Raw genomic sequence first — 23,061 nt, forward strand, 5'->3', positions numbered from 1 at the left:
CAAAAGAAAATATCAACGTTTAAATACTAAATCTGTACAGTATTTTGTTTTGCCAGCTTTGGGCAAAGCCGTTCCTCTTCATATGATGATTCAGAGGGTCTCTTGACCCTTTTGTGTCTTGTTCATAACATTTATTTTTCTACTCTATAGAATTATAAAGGGGGAAGCTGGGTGGCTCAGAGGATTGTGAGCCCAGATTAGAGATGGGAGGTCCTAAATTCAAATCTGATATCAGATCCTTCCGAGCTGTGTGACCCTGGGCAAGTCACAACCCACACTGTCTAGCCTTTGCTACTCTTCTGCCTTGGAACCAATACTTAGTATTGATTCCAAGATGGAAGTTAAGAATTATAAATATGCGAAGTATTTTGGACAAAGACCTTATTCTTGGTGGCAAACTTCTTGTAGCTGGCCCCAGGAAATAGATTTGTTTATGTTTTGTTTTCATTCCATATGAGAAAAACTTTAATTCTGTAGCCCCTAATTGGTACAGAATGTTAATGTGCTGATTAGCACAGTGGATAGAACAGTGGTCCTGAGGTCAGGACCTGAGTTCAAATACTGCCTCAGATACTTATTATCTGTGTGACCTTAAGCACATTATTTACCTTCTCTTTCAGTTTCTTCATCTGTAAAATGCAGATCATGGTGAGGCTAAAACTCAAAAATATTTATAAAGTACATTTGTGTTCTAAATAGTATTATCTTGAAGCTCCTAAAATTTTAAACTACTTCAGTTCAGGGAACCCAGGACAGCTCTGTTGACAAAAGAGATGAGCCTCCATACGGCTTTCTCCTGTGCATTTAGGCTAGAGAAACACCAAGAACATTCATTATATTGAGGGAGAAGAGAGAGAACCCCAGACACACGGTCTTTACTATTCTATCAAATGTAATGAGAATTTGCCCCAGGAATCAGAGAATAGTGACAGGAAGGGGTTAGCAAGGTCATGTTCAAGCAGGAAATGGCTCTCTTGGGGAAGGAGTTTAGAATGAAGATGAAGCAGCGGGGCATGGTGAAAAGAGAACAGGCCAGGACCTGCTTTTTGGTCCCAGTTCTGCCGCGTTCTAACTAGGCAACTCTGGGCAAGTCACATAGCTTATCTGGGCAGTCTCAAGTTTCCTGTGTATAAAATGAAAACAGTAAGATCTACCCCAGGACAACTCAGAGGTGAAGTTGATTGAGCGCTGGGCCTGGAATCCGGAAGACTTGAGTTTAAATCTAGATTCAGATACAAGTTGTATGATCCTGGACAAGTCACCTATCTGCCTTAGTTCCCTCATCTGTAAAATGAGCTGGAGAAGGACACTCAAATCTAATGTCTTTGCCAAGAAAACTTCAAATGGGGTCCCAAAGAATCAGCCATGACTGAACAAGTTCTATCCCATCTCCTTCACAGGCTCATTGGAAAAGCACAGATCCAAGATTTATAGTTGAAAGAAACCTTAAGGGAGTATCGCCTCCAATGGCTTAGCCCTGTAGAAGAGGAAACTCAGCCCCAGAAAGCTTAGCAGACTTGCCCACAGTCACCCAGGCACAGAACCCAAGGCTTGGCTGAATGTGGCCTTTTTCCTGTAGAGCAGGGAGAGCAGGGTTGGAAGCTGAAATACTGGCTTCAAAAATGATCACGCATCATGCTAACTGCGTGCTATTTTCACACTTTCTTTTTTTCCTGCAAAGCTATCTTCCTGAGACTACATTTTGTGCTTCTCAAGAGCAGGCGCCCCACACTTTACCCAGGGGCCACTCACTGCCCCTCAGACCACTGGAGGGTCGGACTATAAAATACTATGAACACATCTGTATACGCTGTCTGGGATAGCGGAGGCTGCAGCGCTGGCTGATGGGCCTGTCACACCTTGCACAAGTCCATCACTGCCACCACTATACCGGTCAGCAGTATACATGGTGTGGAATCCCCTCCCCCAGATTGTAGCTCACCATGCTGATGGCTTCCATGGTACAGCCACAGAATCCTTTGTGAGGCGCCTCTTACTCGTTCAGTTACTCTCAGACCAAGGCGCCAGGCCAAGGATGATGTCACCGGAAGTAGTACCCTACCTGAGCGATGTCTTGCTGCAGTGCTCCTCTCACTGACCACCAATGAAAGAGGGGCCCCTTCTGGAAGTGCGGTGGGGCCGGACACAGGGCCTGGGGGGCTGCATGGGGCCTGTGTAGTTTGGGGACCCCTGCTCAAGAGGAATGAGTCAGGTGACTTACCTTGGCTACATGAATATCCAAGTCAGAAATCCTAGTCAATGGGTTCACATGGAATCCTTAAGCCAGCGAAAGCTGTCTGGAAACGGCCCTGTGTTCCTTGCCCCCGGCAGGGCCACAGTAAGTGTCTTTGTAGGGAGAGAAAGCCTGCGCTTCTCTGGCAGCCGGAGGACTCCTTATGTAATATGGGATGAGACATGGACCGATGCTCTTGAACTCAGCAAATGGAAGAATCCCGCTTGGTTGCAGCAGGCACGTGAGGCAATAAACTTCCTCCTCAGTAAGAGTTGGGAAACGGAGGGCGCTGAACTGTGCGACCCGGTTTCACAATGTCACCGGCTCAGGGGGTTGTCTTAAGGAATCTCCACATCATGCTCATATGGGGAAGAATGTGCTTCAGAGGACATACTGGGTGATTCGGGAGAGGCCTGTCACTTCACTGGGATTCCTTCTAGTAGCTGCTCCGCAAGACTTGGTTTTGACTGCTGAGGTTGAGGAGGAAGCCTCGGTTTGCCAGCGATCACAGGGGCGCATGGAGCCTGCCCGTGGGCGCAGGACTTCCTGCCTAGACGGCCAGTTCTGGGTTACTATATTGCCCCACTGCGTTTCTGTACAGGAGTTAAAAGGCATTAAAGCACCATTAAAAGTGTACCAAATCTGGCTGTCCATCAGCGAAGGGGCAGTGAGGGAAGCGGGTCGATGCTGTCCCCCGGCTGAGGTGGGCTCGGTAGGGAGCGAGATCTTAGGACGGTTTATACAGACAACACCTTTAAGACATGTATGAGCTGTGTGTGTGCACGAGCGTGTGCGTGTGCGTGTGCGCAGGGAGTTGTAACTTCAGGAACATTTAGTCCCAGAGTTCTTGTTCACCTCAATTGCCCCATTCTTCACTACTAGCCACCAGGCCATTCCGCAGTGATGTCGCCTCAGAATTATTCCTCAATCTGGGATGGTCGCACTTTACTTCCTCGGGTCCAAACAGCTCTCCTGCCTTTGGAAGTGGATTCCCTTCCTCCTCCTCGTTGCCTGCTGGCCCCTGAACACCGAAAACTCCGGCCTCCTCAGTCTCCCCGCTGGGTTAGCCTCGGGTCACGTGGAGGGGCCGCGTCCTCACATGACAAGCTTGCAGCTTGACCCCCGGGCTCGGCGTGGCTAGGGGCGCGGCCCCGAGGGGGCGGAGGCAATAAGATCCCACCTCTAACCCCTCCCCTTCTGCGCCTCGTTCTGAATGAAACCTTAGCTTTCCTCCTCCTCCTCCACCCACCCCCTGGCGGGGTGGAGCCTGAGATGGTGGGGCGGAGGCAGGAGGAAGAGGAGGGCGTTTGGCCCTCAGCCCTCCCGGCCCAACCCGGCCCGGCCATGGAGGTCTACATTCCGTCTTTTCGTTATGAAGAGAGCGATCTGGAGAGAGGCTACACGGTAGGGCGCGAGTCAGGGTCAGGCGGGAGCCGGCTGGCTGTTTCGGGAGGGGAAAAGTAAGAGTAATCTTGAAGGGGAACTAGTCCGCCTGTTCCTATACCCCTGCGGGACGAGATTCCCAACCCAGCTCCTCTCCTGGTTGGGAGGAAGGGCAAGGTCCCGCGAGCTTGGAGGCGCGTTGTCTTGGAAACGACCGCCTCCCCTCCCCCTTTCGCGGTCCCTCCTCCGCCCTCTTCCCCGCCCCCTACCCCTGCGGCGCTTCGTCCCCCCCCCCCCTGCCCCCAGCCTTTCCCCAACCCCTCTCCCCCCACTGAGCGCTTCGGCTCCTCTGGCTCTTCCTCCCCATTTTATTTGGGCCACCGCTGAAAGTCTTTCTCTGTGTCCTGGCCTGGGTCCTGACCTCCAAGCCCTGAGAACTGTGTTTTGTGCACTGCTGCACCCCGTCCCGTGGGCTGGGAAGGCTTGGTTTCTGCAATTCCACACCTTCGCTGTCCGGGCTCTTTCCCTGGGGCGGCTCAGCCAAGCCGGGACTGCTGTCCAGCCCCGATCCCCCCAAGACCCCCCAAGCCAAGAAACTAAGAAGCGGTGGAGGTTCGGATAATGCCGCCCTCACCGTCCTTCTTCCGCTGCCCCCAATGAACCAGGGGCATGGAGCGCCCATTCTGAAGTGGAGTCCCCTTGGCTTTCAGAACAGCCTTTTCGCCCTTCCCTGGTAGTGCTGGAAGATGGTTTCTTGTGGAGCTGCCACTCTGCCCTATAACGTTACTGTCCTTCAGAGCAAAAGTGGTTTTCAAAAGTTTGCGTTTCTCTGGTGTGCAGCCGATGAACATTATTTTGAAGCCTCCGCTGCTGTCTGCTTGGCTGAGGCTTAACCAAATCCCCAACTTCAAGTCATTTTCTCATCTTGCCAGGAAAACTTCGTTATTGAAAGGGTCAGATTGTTAAAAAGTCCAGCGGAAGGTGAAGGCTGCCAAGGGACGATATCAGAGATTTACTGTAAAAGGGCCCCAAATCATTCCCAACGGAATCCCTTGGAGACCCTGCAGGTGACTTGCCTTGCATGATTATATAACATTTGGAGATCAGCTCTCTCCCCTAAACCGTACTGCTTTCCTCAGGCAGATGATCTGATCTTGTATGGTAGAATATAGACTTTTCGGCCACATTGGACTTCTTCACACACTCCCGTTTCCCGTCTCCATGCTCACACTGTCTCTGTGCTTGAGATGCACACCCCGGCCTCCTAGAATCCCTTCAGACTTGGCCATCTTCAATAGGAATTGGAACAGAAAAGCCTTAAGTCCTTATTTGTGCCACGTGTTCTGCCTAGAGAAAATGGACACAGTCCTTGTTCTTCAGGAGGTGTAATTGGGGAAGACACACCGAGCAGTCTAACTGCAGATGCAGGAACAAGCCCCAGGGGTTTTTGGTTTGCACTTTTGAGAAGGGGAGATTCTTGTAGGAACGATGATATCCTCAGTTTCTAGTGCCTTCCCTCTAAAGAAACTTACGGCTAGAAAAATCAAAGGATTTGGAATCCTAGGTCTGCCATTTACTGCCACTGGCGCCTTGGGAAAACCACTTAACCTCCCTGGATGCCAGTTTTCTCTGTAAAATGGGGATGTTGGACTGGTGGCCCTCGGAAGTCTCTTCCGGCTCGAAACCTACCATATTATTTAGACGCTTAGGAGCAGAGGCTTTACTTTTTGCCTTTGAATCTCAGAGACAGCGCATTACAGGTACTTATTGATTGATTGTTTAGTAAATATCAGGGTAAATGCTAATGAAGTTCACTGGACAAATGAACTCCAGGATCATCACCTTCTTTCTTCAGCAAATTTGATGCTTTTTAGGCAGGTGCAACTTCCGGATATTTGAGAACTATTACAGATTTTGAAAGGGAAAATGACCTGATTAATCTTGTGTTTTAGCAAGACATTTAGTCAGAGACATTCATCAGGTCATAGTGATAGAGACCTGGCCCTTTGAGTCGCACCGGCACATACCGGCCATATGACCCACAGTGAGCCATGACCTCTTAGTCCTCTGAGCAACTCGGAGACTACAAGTTGCATGGAAGGTCTACACAGAGAGTCTAGCACTTATTTTTAACATTGTAGGAGGTGTGCAAAGAAATAGGAGGCCACTAGTCCATTGTATAAATCCTTGAAAATCCTGCAGGGAAAGAAAGTATGGAGGGGTTGTTGTACGCACTGGTGGAAAGGATACCAGGACCAATGAGATGAATGATCTAAATCAAACTCCCCAACTCCTGGGCCTGGAGGAGAGAATATTTTCATATAGCTCTTCTTTGGAACCATGCTTGTTCTTTTTTCTTTTTCTTTTTTTGCATTTGGTTTTGCTTTTTTTTTTTTTGGTGTGGATGGCTCTTTCTGTTTACAATGTATTTAATTTTTTATATTGGCTTTTTAGCTTCTCATGTTATTCTGCATCAATTCACATAGCTCTATGCTTCTCTGTATTCAAATATTTGTTATTTCTTATAGCACAATAACATTCCATTATTACAATAATGTATCACAATTTGTTTAGCCATTCCCCATTGATGGGTATCTACTTTGTTTCCAGGTCCTCCTCTTTACACTAGGCTGCTGGTGGGCCTGCCTGTCTCAGGTCTTTTCCCATTTGAATGAATCCCTCTTCCAGCCATACATTAAAGTGCTTTTCCAAAAGGCGGATGTGATCATGTCTCCTCAGTAAACTCCAGTGTCTTCTTATTGTCCCCAGGATCAAATCTATTCCAGTCTTCTTACATTTCTTGATTCAGTTACACCGGCCTGCTGACTATTTCATGAACACTTCAGCTTTTCTGACTGCTCCCATACCTGGAACACTTTCCCTTCTTTGATCCCACTACTGATCTTCCTGGCTTCCTTTAAGTACCAATTAAAATCCTACCTTCTACAGGATACTTTCCTTCCTCAAAGACCCTCTTAATTCTAGTGCCTTTCCCTCTTTTAATTATTTCCTGTTTGTGCTGACTAAATCTTGCTTTCTATTTGTTTCCCTAAGGTCTCTCCCATTATATTGTAGTAGCAGCTTTATAAATGATTCTTGATTGATCTATAGATATGAGGATTCATGGCCTCCTTGAGGTCTAATCAAAGTAGTGAAATTTCTGTGTCAAAGGATATGGAAATTTTCAACCCTTCATTCGCATTGTTCCTAACTGATTATACAGATCACAACTCTTCCAACTCTAGTGTTGCCTGTCTTCCTACAACCCCTCCAATTGTGACTATTACAATTTTCTTTATCTTTACCAGTTTATGTGTGGAAAAATCTGGGGGTTATTTTGATTATATTTTCCTTATCATAAGCAATTTGGAATAGTCTTTCATGAAGTCATTAATGGTTCGCAGTTCTTCTTTTAAGAATTGTTCATATCCTTTGATCACTTATTTATTTGGAGAATGGATTTTTAAAAATCTATTTTATCTATTACTTTGTTTTGTATCTTGGATAACAAATCCTTTTCAGAAATTTGATGTTCTCTCCCATTTAATTGTGTTCCTTCTCCTAGGTACACAATTTTATGTAATTAAAGTAATCTATTTTGTTTGTTGTAATTGCCTCTATCCCCCCCCCCCTTTTTTTTGGTTAAGCATGCTATGAAAGGTGTATGTTCTGTTTCTCTCTCTGTTATATAATATTTCAAAATAAGGCCATTTATCTTTTAAAAATATATTGTGCAGGGGGCAGCTGGGTAGCTCAGTGGATTGAGAGCCAGGCCTAGAGATGGGAGGTCCTAGGTTCAAATCTGACCTCAGACACTTCCCAGCTGTGTGACCCTGGGCAAGTCACTTGACCCCCATTGCCTAGCCCTTACCACTCTTCTGCCTTGGAGCCAATACACAGTATTGTTGGCTCCAAGACAGAAGGTAAGGGTTTTATATATATATATATATATATATATAGTGCAGTATGACTTGAGGTAGTGGTTTTGGTCTAAGACTAATTTCTGCCAGATGGTCTTCCAAATTTGCTAGCAGTTTTTAATGAGATAAGGAGTTCTTTTCTTAGTGGTTAACTTTTTCCCAATTTATTGAACACTAGATTATTGAGTTCCATTGTTTATGGTTTCTCCCTTGTCTAGTCTTTTCCATGGATCAGCCTCTATTTTTCAACCGATAGCTACTGTTTTTAATAATTGAGACTTTACAATATAATCTGTGGTCTGGAAATAATTTTCCTCCGTAGTTATTTTTACTATTTCCTTTGATATTCCAGATATTTTGTTTTTCCAAATGAATTTTTGTTGGTTTCAGAGATTGTGAGGATGGGAGAAAGTGTCTATTCATTCTTATTAGAAATTTAAGTTAAATCTTGAAGAAAGTGTAAAGTTTATAATTATGGTTGAGACTGAATGTAATAATTATATTTGGTTGTCAAGGATTTTATTTATAAAATCCTAATGAAATACCCAAACTCAGCTGGAAATTTTATGTTGATTTAATTGATTTAGTGGAGGAGATTAAGAAGAAGGGAGAAGGAAGGGGCTAGTACCAGGTGGGAAGATTAGGAGATCTAGAAAGTAAAGTTTTGAGTGTGAAGGAGGAAAGAATCAGCCTGAACTCCAAAGGGGCTCCGCTAAGATGCCTGAACCTGAATCAGCTCAAGGGCAAAATTCACCACCAACACTCCAAGATGTCAAAACTTCTAGCACACTCTCAGCTAGAGTCACTTCTCCAGGGAAAGAGGAGGAGAGAGGAAGTGACACGCCTTATATAGATGGTTTTATGTCACTTTCCTGCATCTCATCTACCAATGATGAGATGAGATGAGATGAGTACCAATGATGGCTTAGCTTGACTTAGGACAGCCCAGGGGTCTGTCCACTTTTTCTGTACATGTCTGTTGAAGGACATTTCCTTAGATAATTAAATCTTGAGTTTGATGCAAACCTTCCAAATCTTGTTAAACTAAGAAGGGTGGAGAAAATGTGGACTTCCCAAGACCTGATTCTGTTATTCCAAGTATCTCTATTGTTATTGATCAGGAAATAGCTAAATCAAATCTTCTAAAGTACAATCTGATTAGGATGGAGTAATTTTAAAATTCACAGAAGGCAGATATGATCTTTTAAATTTATGTTGCTATAACCTCATTGCTCATATTTTAGTTAATATTTCCATATTGATGTACATTAGATATATTGGTTTATCAATTTGATCTTGATATATTGGTCTATCATCTCCTTCTGCTTTATCTCTGGTTTAGGTATAAAGACCAAAGATATTTGCTAAGATCTCTTCAGTTTCTGTTTTTGGAGATAGTTTGTCTCATATAGAAACTAATTTTTCTTTGAACCTTTAATTGAATTTTTTGCTAGTTCAATTCAATCAAGAACTCAAAGCACCTCTACTTAACACTTAAGTAAGAGAGTTCAAAAGTCAAAAAAAAAGATTTGCTAGTATATATTTTATGAAGGTTTTCAATTTTTATTTTTTATAAAGATATTTTTTACCAATTACATGTAATAAATTTTCACATAAGTTTTCTAACTTTTGCTGTTGATTTTCTGTTGGAAACATATAGGCATGCTGATGACTATCTTCCCATCACTACCCTTCTTATTCCCTTCCTACTTCTCTATACAGTCTTTTTATCACCCCTTCCCCAAATTTTCAAGAGAAGCATAAAAAGGTAAATAAGAAAGACTAATTTTGCTTTTTAAGTTTTTGTTTTTGTGATACTTTCTTCTCTCCCATTTTTATTACACCTCTGCTATTTGATTTTTTTATTTTCTTTTTGAACCCTTCCATAACCTGAGACCAATTCCCTTTTTTATTTGAAGTTTTGCATGGAGTCAATAGGGGATTGTGATCTCACATGCGAACCCGGCTTTTTTGGCTTGTGGACTGTGAGTTTTGAAAACTGCTGATTCTGTCTCCTTTACTGATGTCTTACAGCCTCAGAGCTCTGTGAGCAACCTTCCCCTGGATCATGGAACTTCACAGCTGGCTAGAATATGCTAAATTCATGGATCTGGGGCCTCATTGCAGGCTTTGCTAGGACTTAGGACTTAAAGGGATGGATGTGGGATGCTCTGCCTTAGGCAGGATCCTGAGATCTCAAAGTTGGCTTATGCCCCTGGAACCTGGAGTAGAATGTGGGTGGCTAGCACTCCTCTGTGTGTGGTTTTACTTCTGACTTCCTTCTTACCCTAGTGAAAAAGACCCTCTCTGCCTATGTTCTGAGTTATTTTCTGCAGGAGTGTTAGTTTACTAAAGAATTCTTCTTGCCTCGGTGACTTCAGTATTCATTTTGAGGAGTATTTTCAGGTTAGTTGGAGAGGATTCTCAGAGTGGTTCCAGCTTTCCAAGCTGCTACTTCACCATCTTGGCTTGGCCCCCTATGAGGTATTTTTTTAAACTCCTTTTATTTATCACTTAATGATTAATTTGGTATAATTTTTAATTTTTCCTCTCATTTCCTAAATTCCTATTTTTGTTTTTTCTTAGATGTTTCTAGTTCATTACTTTTAAAACTTTTTTACTTGTCTAATTTATTCACCTGTTATTTAAAGATTTTTTTATTAATGATCATTATATCTTCTTCCTATTTCTTCCTTGAAAACAAAAAGAAAAAGAAAAAACCTTGAGCAATTGTGCATAATCAAGCAAAACTTCCTAAACTTGCTGTGTCCAAAAATGTATGCCTTATTCTTTTCCTTGAGTCTATTGAGAATAGATCCTTAGGAGGTGGACATGCATATGACATTATCAATTGTATGAGATTTTGTTTGGTCATTGCATCGACCAGAGTTCTTAAGTCTTCCAAAGTTTTTTTTTTCTTTGTGATGTTATTGTATAAATTGTTCTTCTGGTTCTCTTCAGTTCATACTATATTATAGGGTTTTTTTTTTTTAATCTCTGAAACAGCTTTTTTTTGCCATTTCTTATTGCACGTAGCATTCACATATCTTGTTTGTTTAGGCATTTGACAGTGGATGCCACTCCTTTAATTTCTAGTTCTTTGTCAGCACAAAAAGACCTGCAATAAATATTGGATCTCTCCTCTATTTTCTTTCATATCTTTGGAGTATAAGCCTCCTTGTGGCATCACTAGATCAAATATTTATAAACTTTTAAGCCATAGTAAAATATGACTTCATTATGTGTAGGCCACGTTATAGCTCTACTAACACTGAATTAATAGACCTATTTTCCTCTCCAACATTTGTCCTTGTCAATTTTTGTCAATTTTGCTAATCTATTTGTATGAAATGGAACCACACAATTGCTTTATTTTGCATTTCTCCAATGAGGTGTAGCTTTTTCCCCTATGATTATTGATAGTATTTCTTCCTTTGAAGAAGGAAGTTTGTATTTTTCTTTGAAAAAAGGAAGTTTGTATTTCTTCTGTTCCGTATCAATATCTTTTGACTATCAGTTGGAATTTTTTGTTTTTCACTAAGGAATCTATTTAGTAACATAGTTTTCTAAGAACTGTATTAATTACATCACCCAAGTTTAATATTCTGTCTCATTGCTGTCAATTTCTCTGATGAAATTATCTGTTCTTTCTATGATTTATTCTTTGAGATACTGATTCCCTCTAATTAAATTCTTTTGTCTTGATTTAACTTTGAATCATTTTTATAGTCCCTCTAATGATTATAATTTTTATTGTATAATTTTCAGTAAAGAATGTCCTTAATATTTGTACTTTTTGCATTTTTATATAGTCTTATACTGTTAGTACTTGGTCATTTTTGTAAAGACTTAAAAATCATAGTATTTAAGTAAAGCAACTTGGTGCATTTTGTAGATGACATCTTTTTATTTATTTATTATTAATTTTTTTACTTAGTCAATTTAGAACATTATTCTTTGTTTACAAGAATCATATTCTTTCCCTCCCCTCCTTTCCCCACCCTTCCCATAGCTAATGCACAATTCCACTGGGTATTACATGTGTCCTTGATCAGAACCTATTTCCATGTTGTTGATTTTTACACTACGATGATCATTTAGAGTCTACCTCCCCAATCATATCCCCCTCAATCAATGTAATCAAGCAGTTGTTTTTCTTCAATGTTTCTACTTCCACAGTTTTTCCTCTGAATGTGGATAGTGCTCTTTCTCATAGATCCCTTTGGGTTGTTCAGGATCACTGCATTGTCACTAATGGAGAAGTCCATTACATTCGATTGTACAACAGTGTATCCGTCTCTGTGTATAATGTTCTCCAGGTTCTGCTCCTCTCACTCTCCATCAATTCTTGGAGGTTGTTCTGGTTCACACAGAATTTCTCAAGTTTATTATTCCTTTGAGCACAATAGTATTCCATCACCAACAGATACCACAATTTGTGCAGCCATTCCCCAATCGAAGGGCATCCCCTCATTTTCCAATTTTTTGCCACCACAAAGAGCGCAGCTATGAATATTCTTGTACAAGTCTTTTTCCTTATTATCTCTTTGGGGTACAAACCCATCAGTGTTATAGGGTCAAAGGGCAGACAGTCCTTTAGCACCTTTTGGGCATAATTCCAAATTGCCCTCTAGAATGGTTGGATCAATTCACAACTCCACCAGCAGTGCAATAATGTCCCTACTTTGCCACATCCCCTCCAGCATTCATTCCTTTGCTGTCATGTTAACCAATCTGCTAGGTGTGAGGTGATACCTCAGAGCTGTTTTGATTTGTATCTCTCTGATTATAAGAGATGTAGAACACTTTTTCACTTGCTTATTAATAGTTTTGCTTCCTTAAACTGAAAATTGCCTATTCATGTCCCTTGCCTATTTATCAATTGGAGAATGGCTTGAATTTTTGTACAATTGGTTTAGCTCTTTATAAATTTGAGTAATTAGACCTTTGTCAGAAGTTTTTGTTATGAAGATTGTTTCCCAATTGGTTGCTTCCCTTCTAATTTGGTTGCATTAGTTTTTTTGTACAAAACCTTTTTAATTTGATGTAATCAAAATTATTTATTTTGTATTTTGTGATATTTTTCTAACTCTTGCTTGGTCTTAAAGTCTTTTCTTTCCCAAAGATCTGACATGTATACTATTCTGTGTTCACCTAATTTACTCATAGTTTCCTTCTTTATATTCAAGTCATTCACCCATTCTGAGTTTATCTTGGTGTAGGGTGTGAGATGTTGATCCAACCCCAATCTCTCCTATACTGCCTTCCAATTTACCCAGCAGTTTTTTTTACCACATTGTGGATTTTTGTCCCAAAAGCTGGGGTCTTTGGGCTTATCATAGACTGTCTTGCTGAGGTCACTTTTCCCAAATCTATTCTATCTAAAATCTATTTTATACAATTTACAGTATTAAAAAAATGAAGTATCTTCTACCTCTTTGGAAAGATTTTCCACTGTGTTTTCTAGGCTATGTTCTTGTTTTTTTTTTTGGTTTGTTTGTTTTTAAAAATTGTTTTTTGACAGCTGTGATTTTAGATAAAATTTCATTACCAGTATTTTATTTTAGAAATTTTCTTTGTTTTTGGAACTTTTCTGAAGTTTCTTGCTTCTTACTAAGACTTTTTCCTCTCTTGACTTTTTGGTCTTAGAATTCTTGGTCTTATATTGGTCTTATATTCTAAGTAGTTCCTTAATTTCTCACACTTTGTTCTTTCCACCTTTCACTATTTTGGTAAAGATATTTTATTTTGTCAATTATATGTTATAACCAATTTCCATATGTTTTCTGATATTATAAGATCCAAATTGTCTTGCTTCCTTCCAACTCCTTCAACTGGCAAGATGTCTAGATTATACATGTATTGTCATGTAAAACACTTCCATATTGCTAATTTGTGTAAGAGAATGGTTATAAAATCAAAACGCCCAAATAAAATAAAGTGAAAAATTGTATGCTTTGATCTGTATTCTGACTCTAACAGTTCTTTCTCTGGAGGTGGATAGCATTCTTTGTCATAAGTCCCTCAGAATTGTCCTGGATCATCCTGTTGCTGAAAGTAGCCTGGTCTTTTATAGTTGATCATTCCACAATATTGCTTTTACTATGTATACTGTTCTCCTGGTTCTGCTTATTTCACTCTGTATCAGTTCATATAGGTCTTTGCAGCTCTTTCTGAAAATCATCCAGTTCATTATTTCTTAAAACACAATAATATTCCATCACCAACATATACCATAATTTGTTCAGCCATTTTCCCCAACTGATGAACATTCCTTCATTTTTCAATTCTTTGCCATTACAAAAAGAGCAGCTATAAATAGTTTTGTAGAAGTAGGTCCTCCCCATCCCTTTTTTAATCTCTTTGGGATACAGACCTAGTAGTGGTATTACTGGGTCAAAGGAATGCATTGTTTTGTAGCCATTTGGGCATAGTTCCAAATTTTCCTTCAGAATGGTTGGATCAGTTTACAACTCCACCAGCAATGCATTAGTGTCCCAATTTTGCTACATCCTCTCCAACATTTATCCCTTTCTTTTACTGTCATATTTGCCAATCTGCTAGGTGTGAGGTGGTACCTCAGAGTTATTTTAATTTTCATTTCTCTAATCAAGAGTTTTAATTAGGATGTTTTTTTTTTTCAGATGGTTCTTGATAGTTTTTATTTCTTCATCTGAAAATTGTTTATTCATATCCTTTGACCACCTTTTACTACTTGGAAGATGATTCCCTCCTTCTTCTCTAGGTTGGTTGTACTCAACCTCTTTGAGTTCAGATAAATAGTGGCTTGTACCAGAGTAAACTGGACAGCAAGAATTGGCCTCAACTAGATTTCTAGTTTCTTCTACCTTAGATGAAAATTCTTTCAATTCCAGCTTAGTACCTATGTTGTATCTCTTCTTCTCTGCCCTTCTGCCACCCCACATCTCTTGCTTTCCTTTATTTAACTGGATAGAATTAGTATTTGCTGCCTTTTGTGGGAGGAAGGGAGTTTATGCCTTAGAGGTCCCACTGCTGGTTTTCAAAGTACACAAACCTTTTGTGATCCCTTGCCCTGCCTTTGACTGGTTTGGTTTGTAGGGAAACTGAGTAAACTGGTAAGTATTTAAATTCTCTGGTATTATTTGATTAAAAAATAAAACCTATTTCTGTATTATTATATTATCCTGTGAGTTGGATTTAGTTACTCTATATCGGGTACATAATTTATTGTTCTTAGGTTTTCATATTGGACGTTTGGGGAAAAGAACTGCTCTATTATCTTGCTTGTTGAATTGTTTAAATGGACCTTTTCCCCTATTTAATTTTAAAAACTTTCCCCTCATAAACACATTTGAATAAAGTTTGTTCCTCCATTTAAAAATAGTAATTTTTTTCTGTTATGTGTTTTTAAATTAAATTATATAGCATAAAGCAAAAAATTATGGAAAGGTCTACTTTCCTTATTTAATAGCAGTGGACAATTAGACTATCGTCAGTTTAAATTGATGACTGTAGCTTACCAACTATTGAGCCTGTGCTAATAAATGCAACAGTTGTTCATAATTTGGTGTTAAATGACCTTTAAATGTAGAAGCTTACTGAGGATATCCTTGGGGAGCAATTTAACTTCCAAATGACACCCAAGAGTACTTGTTATCATTTAAATATGCTTCCTTTTGTCAATAACAGAATAACAAGTGCTGGTTATATTTCTAATGTTGATTCAGATACTGGGAACCTGATGAATAAATTAGTGTACATTTGATTTATATTGACCAAAAAATTTTACATTTGTGTGTTACATGTCAAGGTGACATGCATTTAAATGCCTTTTAGAGCAGAGGTCATGTTTGACTGACATATATGCTTACACTACTTTTAATTAACTTTTCAACATTATCCTAAAATTCCTTTTGAAGTACCAATTATGTGAGAACAGAATGGGTATCAACTTAAGGAGACAGTATTTTGAAAAGTCTTGCATTTTGCAAAAAAAAAACCCAAACTGCATATGAGTAAATTATTGGTTTTATTTCATAAGTTGTAAAAAATAAGATCTTTGTTTAACATTATAAACTATTAATTAAATGCCTGTTTTTTTTTTCACTGAGAACTGAGATACTGAGATATAAGTAAAAAAGAATATTATAAATTCTTATTTTGATGATAGAAAAATTGTGGGAAATGTTTTTTCTTGACGAGGGTGTTATTTTTTCGGGTAGTGACTAAATCAGTTAATGTAATTCATTAATACTATGTGCCTCAATAGAATCGTATGATTTAGAGCTATTTGAATCATCAATTCCCTATTTAAGGAATAGAATATCCTGACTTCTAATTCTTTTATCTACATGAAAATACTGTTAAATCATGACTAGATTTTCTTCTAAGTGTTTTTGAGAAGGTAACATGCCTAAAAGGTGGAATGAGATGTTAAAGGGCTTTATTTTTGTCAAAATATGAAAATAGGCTAGTAACAACAATAGTTGGGAGCTTATTCTGGCTTCCTGAGGTATCTGCACATTAAATTGTTTTTTCAGCTGAAGTTTTTGTAGAACTAGCTATGTGGTGACAAAGATTATAGACCATATATACTTCTTCTTTTGATATGGTTTTAAATGCAAAGATTAAAATCAGTGAATTTGTTCTTAATTTTTATTCCCTGTGGTGAATGCTGAACTGACATGAATCTAGCCTTTAAAGGCAATATAAAATAATTCAATCTCACCAATGCTTTTACATTATAGAATGGCTTCTGAAACCTCGCAATTATCTTCTGTATCCCAACTTAAGATTACGGATCATGTAGTTGAACAGTCAATTGGTCACAGCAAGTATTTATTGATTTTAAAGAACTATTTTGTAGGAAATGCTTAGATAATTTCAGCTGACTTGCTTTACTTTAGGGCTTTGCTCCTGGAAAATAATGGCTGTTTTCTTTTTTCCTCTGTTGAATGAAGAAGTATGTTTTGTCTCTTTAAAAAGAATCGCAAATTAACACGAGCCATTTCACACATAACAAGAACAGAACAGCAGTAGGCTCATGGTCTGGAATCACCTTTGTGCTCTTTTAATGACTCCCATTTTCAGCATTTTGTTTCGAGCTTTAGAACTTTTGACTTATGAGTCATCAGTTACAACTCAACTCATTCCACTGTTAAACAATGCAATTTTAAATAAGATTCTTTTGATCAGAGTCATTCAGTGGATCATACTTAAGGTTTTTCCTTATTCATTATACAAAATTAGGTAGAACAAATACATTGGTTATGTCCATCCCCTCGCGGTAGTTGATGGAGTTATATTAAAATTGGACTCTGTTCCTGGGTTGGAGGGGGCACCCTCCTAACCTGCAGGGTTTTGAGTGGCTCCCCTCAGAGGCAGTTCTGGATGTCTACAAATTTCAGTTCTTCCAAGGTCATATGATCTAATGGAAGGTGGGATCAGTCCTCTTCTGGCCTGTGCTCTGGTCTGTGATCTTTCACAAACATCCCTTTCCACACTGGAACTGTGATCTAGCTCTCAGCTCCGGCTACTCCTCCCCCTTTTCCAATGCAATAGAGTCCTGCACTTAGTCCCAGCAAAGGATCACCTATAATCTCTTGCCAACCTTCTTACTGCCTATTGTTATAATAGGAATTTGGTGAGGAATGAACAAAAAGGAACTTAGAAAATTCAGATTTATTGGTTGGGAAGGGGAGGAAGGAACAGGGGTTTAGGAGAAAATCTACAGGTTATCTTATAATCTAATGTATGTAAACTATCTAAAACTATCTTATTAAACTAAGCAGGAAACTTCCCCAAAAGCCAAATCTCACTCAAGGAGTCCAGTCAAATGGGCCAGGATCTTCAGTTGATTAGTGTCCAAACAGGTCCAAAGGTGAAGTGTGCCTTCAGTCTTCTTCATTCAAGCTGCCAGCAGCCAGATTCAAACATTTCTTTCTTCAGTTGTTATTAGGAGAAAGCCTGTAACCTGTTTTTTCCCCAAGCCTTTCTCTAGCACACTATGAGTATCTGGAAGCTGCCCCCCACCACTGATTCAGTCTCCCCCTAGACCTAATGCTGACTTGTATCTGCCAGGCATTCCGTGGGCTACCTTGTGCAGGGACTCCGAACCTTGAGGGTTAGATGTGGGAGAGGGTTGCTGTTGGTTTACCTGGGATCTTGAGGCCTCCCCACTAGCTTCGGCCCAGCTCTGGAGCCTCAAACAGTATAGGGAAGGGACCTGGTAAGAGCTCTCTTATGCAGCCTCATTGTGGGCTGCACTCTCCTTTAACTCTAGGGAAACAGACCTTTCCTGCTAATGTTCCAAGGTATCTTAACATATGATTGCCTCATCCTGTCCCTTAGTTTGGTTCTGCCTCTCTTGAATTAATTCCTGAAGGTTAGCTTTATTTTAATGCTGTTTGGAGAAGATTTTCAGAGAGGTTCTGCTATCTTACCTCCACCTCCTAGAGCATTTTTTCGTATGACCACAGATAGCTTTCATTTTTTTTTGTCTGAAAACTCTGTTCATATCCATCGACTTTCAGTTAGGGAATGACTGGCATACTTGTAAATTTGACTCAGTTCTCTATATAGTTGAGAAAAGAGACCTTTATCAGAAATACTTGTTGTAAAAATTTTTTTCTTTCAGTTTCCTGCTTCCCTTCTAATATTGTTTGGATCGGTTTTGTTTGTGCAAAAACATTAAAATTTAATATAATCAAAATTATCCATTTGACATTTTGTGATGCTCTTTATCTCTTGTTTGGTCATAAATTCTTTCCTTATCTATAGACGTGATTAGGTACATTTTTTCCATGCTCCAAGCTATGCTTATGATATCACTTTTTAATGGCTAAATTATGTAGCCATTTTGAGCTTATCTTGATATATGTTGTGAGATATTTGTGTGTATCCAGTTTCTGCCAAACTGCTTTTCAACTTTCCCAGAAAATTTCATCAAATTGTGATTTCTTGTCACAAAAGCTTGGGGCCTTCAATTAATCAAATATTAGATTACTCTGGTTATTTACCTCCATGTATTGTATACCTAATATATTGTATACCTAATCTATTCCTGATTTTCTGAGCCAATACCAGTTTGTTTTGATGATTACTACACTATAATACAGTTGAGATTTGGCTACTTTCCCTTTTATTTTCATTGAATCTCTTGATATTCTTGACCTTTTGTTCTTCCAGATGAATTTTATTAGTATTTTTTCTAGATCTATTAAAAAAATCTTTTGTAGTTTGATATAGCATTGAATAAGTAAATTAATTAGATAGAATTATAATTTTTGTTGGCTTTTTTGACCCATGAGCAATTAATATTTCTCCAATTGTTTGGATCTGACTGTATTGGTGTGAAAAATGTTTTATAATTGTGCTCATGTAATTCCTGGTTTTGTCTTGCCAAAGTATTTTGTATTATCTGCAGTTATATGGAAATCTTGATGATTTGTATGGTTTTATTTATTTTATATCTTGCAACTTTGTTAAAGTTGTTAATTCTTTCAACTCTTTTTAGTTGATTCTCTAGGATTCTCTTAGTATGCCATCGTATCATCTGCGAAGAGTAATAGTTTCTTTTTTCTTTCTTACTACTGGTTACAATTCCTTCAATTTATTTTTCTTTGCTCTAGAACAGCATTGAATAATAGTGGTGATACCAGGCATCTTTGCTTCATTATTTATCTTATTGGGAAGGCTATTAACTTATCCCCATTATGGGTAATGCTTTTTAGTGGTCTTACATAAATACTGCTTATCATTTTAAGGAATGTTCCATTTTTTCCTGTGCTTTCTAGTGTTTTTATTTTTAAACCCTTATTATCTTCTCAGAAGTGATACTATATATTGGTTCTAAGGCAGAAGAGTGCTAAGGGCAAGGCAGTTGGGGTTAAGTGATTTACTCAGACTGAACATTGAGGAAGTACCTTAACTTAGATTTGGACCCAAGACCTCCTATCTCCAGATAAGGTTTTCTCTTTATTGAGTCAACTTCCTGCCCATGGTATTTGTTTGTTTGTTTTAAATAGGAATGAGTTTTGTATTTTATCAAAAGCTTTTTATGCATCTATTGAGATAATCGTATGATATCTGTTGGTTTTGTTGTTGATATGGTCAATTATGCTGATAGTTTTCCTAATAGTGAACTATCCCTGTCTTCCTGGTATAAATCCTACCTTGTCATAATGTATGCTTTTTGTAACACACTGCTGTAATCTCCTCACTAGTATTTTATTAGATTTTTTGTATCAATATTCATTAGGGAAATTGGGCTATAGTTTTCTTTTTCTGTTTTTGTTCTTCCTGGTTTAGATATCATCACCATATTTGTGTCATAAAAGGAATTGGAAAGAACTCCTCCTTTGTTGTTTTCCCAAACAGTTTATATAGTATCAGAATTAATTGTTCTTTCAATGTTCACTCAGCTCTCACTTGTGGCTCAAAGAAGCTGTAGCATGCACTCTATATCCGAATTCTCTTCCTACTTGTCTAACTTGTTCTTCTTAGTCTTTTTGCTAGATTTTTAACCAGGTTATACCTGATATGCAAGAGTGTTCCCCTCTCTCCTGAACTCCAGGCTTGCACCACCATTTGCCTATTGAACATCTCAAATTGAATATCTCACAAACTTTCTAAAACTTAATTCATGATCCCAAACTCTTAACCTTCACCTTTTCCGAACTAACTTCCCAATTACTATCAAGGATACCACTGTCTTCCTAGTCATTCAGATCCAGAATTTAGGTGTTATTCCCAACCCTTCCCTTTTATACCCTTGTCCAGTCAGTTGTCAAAGTCTGTCAGTTGTACCTTCTATTATCTTTCCATGTCCTTTTCTTTCCTCTGACATCTTCAGGACCCTGGAGCAGGCCCACATCACCTCATGCCTCACTTATTGCCCAACCTGCTCTATGGTTTCCCTACCTCAAGGAACCCCCGTTCCAGGATATTCTTTGCACAGCTGTCAGGTTTATTTTCCTTAAGCTCAAGTGTAAACCTTAAAATTCCTTAGGAGACAATCTATCCTATAACTGAGGATATCCCTGAAGATTTATGGTCAAAATCTTCCTCAGATGTACTTCTATTGAAATCAGCTACTCCTGTAAGGGTGAAGACTAAGGAAGGACAAGTTTCTTGTGTACCTCAGTATCCCTTAAGTAAAGAAGCAATAGAGGGTATCAGCTCAATCATTGAATCCCTAATCCAACTTTGCTTCTCAGAATATAATATAAGTATACTTCCAATCAAATAGCCAAAACTAGATCAAAATGGCAAAGTCGTATACAGATTCATACAGGATTTAAGAGCTGTAAATGATCGTGTAGTAAAAACACATTCTATTGTACCAAGTCCAGCTGCTATAATTTCTTCCATTCCAAGTCAGGGAAGATATTTCACCATGGTAGTTTTATGCTCAGAGTTTTTCTCTATATCAATTCACGAGGATTCTGCTTTTACCTGGGAGAAAACTCAGTGGAAGTGGACTCATTTGCCCCAAGGATTTACCAATTCTCTAAGCCAATTCTCACAATATTAAATAGAGATCTAAAAACCATAACATTCAAGGAAAGTAAAATAGTGCATTTTGTTGATGATATCCTCCTTGCATCCCCAAGTGCTAAAGTGTGTCTCAGAGATTGCAAGATTCTTTTGGTAGAATTATATAAACATGGGCATAAAATCTCCAAGGTAAAATTACAGTGGGTTTTGTCTTGAGTGCAATACCTTGGATTTGTTTTATCAGAGGATTCCAGAAGTATCACACAGAAAAGAATAGCAGATATCTAGAAATTGAGTGCTCCTAAGCCCAAAAAGCAACTCGGAGCTGTTGTTGGAACAACTGATTTCTGTAGGCAATGGATACTTGAATTAACAGTGTCTAACAGATTTAACCAGGAATATAGAAACTGAACCTCTGAAACTCAAACCTGAACATCTGCCAACCTTAAGTAAGCTTAAAAAATCGATTTTATCTGCCCCAGCTTTGGTTATCCTGGACTATAGAAAACCATTTCAACTGTTTGTAAATGAAACAAAATGTATTGCTTCTGGTGTACTGACATAGACTTTATGACAAAGTTATCATCCAATTGGATATTATAGTTGTCAGCTTTATCCAATAGCTGCTGGTACAGTTCCTTGTCTAAGGGGTGTAGCAGCTGCAGCAGTGTTAGTCCAGAAGTCAGCAAATTTAGTTTTGGGATGTCCATTGACTGTATATTGTTCACATCAAATTGAAGCACTAATGAGGAAATTTTATATTCAAGCATATTCAGACCAATGGATGTCTAGATTTGAAATTATACTCCTAGGTAGTGAAAACATCCAGTTGAAGAGGTGTAGTGTATTAAATACAGCTACACTTCTTCCTGATTGACCATAGAACTGTGAACCATTACATGAATGTGTAGAAGTATTAGATGGATATGCCTAGGATGGATTTAAAAGACACTCCAATAAAAAATCCAGACTTGGTGTTATTTACTGAAGGTTCTTCATATTTGTGTAATGGAATTAGATGTACAAGTGCTGCAGTAGTCACAGAATTTGAGACACTGTAATATGGATCATTACCTAGTAACCTTAGTGCTCAAGGGGCAGAGTTAGTCACTTTAAAGCAAGTATGTTTTCTAGCTGAGGGTAAAAATGCAAATATTGTTGGATGCCATCCAAAAATCTAAACAGCTAGTGGTGATCCATTGTAGAAGTCATACTTATGGCAGAGATTCAGTCTCTAAAGGAAATCATAGAGCTGATATAACTGCAAAATTTTCTTCCAGAAATGCTCCAATGTATGTAATAAATTTGTCAACTATTGAATCTGATGATCTAGAAAAAGCTTATGTAGACTTAGAAATTCAAAAGTGGAAGGAGAAGTTTGGAGCAAGGAAAGAATATGGAATATGTGTTGCAGACACTGGAAAACTGCTGTTACCAAAAGATTTGCATACTTTTTTGTGTCAAGCTATCCATACAAAAGATCATTTTGGTACTCAAGCTGTAATAGACTCTGTAAAGAGACAATGGGTAACTCCTGGAACAAGTACTGTAGCTAATAAGATCTGTACAAGTTGTTCTGTTTGCCAAAAATTCCATCAAGGGGCATCGAGACAGAAAGGTTTAGGTGGTAGACCTTTAGTGTATTATCCATTTGAGAGTCTGCAAATTGATTACATAAGCATGCCAAAAGCTGGAAGATACAAGTTTTGTCTGGTAATTGTAGACAGATTAACTAAGTGACCTGAAGCATTTCCATCAAATACAAGCACAGTTAGCTTTGTGGTAAAAGTGTTGATTAAGGAAATTTTCCCAAGATTTGGAGTACCATTGACTCTGAAAAGGGATCTCATTTCACCCAGAATATTCTGAAAAGAGTCTATGAGAATCTAGGAATAACAATCAAATATCATGTTCCTTATCACCCACAAAGTTAGGTCAAGTGGAGTGTGTAAATTGGAAACTCAAGACTATGGTGGGCAAAATCTGTGCTGAAACTCATTTAAAATGGCCAGTTATTCTTCCCAAGCTTTGTTTTACCTACATATG

At 38.8% G+C, this 23,061-nt stretch overlaps 1 protein-coding gene across 5 annotated transcripts in view; it reads left to right on the forward strand.

Annotated features, from left to right (window-relative positions):
• Nucleotides 1-3,448: 3,448 nt before the first annotated feature.
• The window catches only part of SNX24 (sorting nexin 24), a 212,071-nt gene continuing 192,458 nt past the window's right edge, over nucleotides 3,449-23,061 (forward strand). Inside the window, exon 1 of one of the 5 annotated variants that reach the window (XM_056804506.1) lies at nucleotides 3,449-3,637. In XM_056804506.1, the coding sequence (XP_056660484.1) occupies nucleotides 3,506-3,637 (132 nt within the window). In that variant the 5' untranslated portion in view covers nucleotides 3,449-3,505. The remainder of the gene's footprint in view (nucleotides 3,638-23,061) is intronic. The other 4 variants (XM_016423740.2, XM_056804507.1, XM_001363596.4 and 1 more) reach the window with 4 other exon arrangements.

This window comes from Monodelphis domestica, chromosome 7 (genome assembly GCF_027887165.1).
Source record: "Monodelphis domestica isolate mMonDom1 chromosome 7, mMonDom1.pri, whole genome shotgun sequence".
Classification (NCBI taxonomy): domain Eukaryota; kingdom Metazoa; phylum Chordata; class Mammalia; order Didelphimorphia; family Didelphidae; genus Monodelphis; species Monodelphis domestica.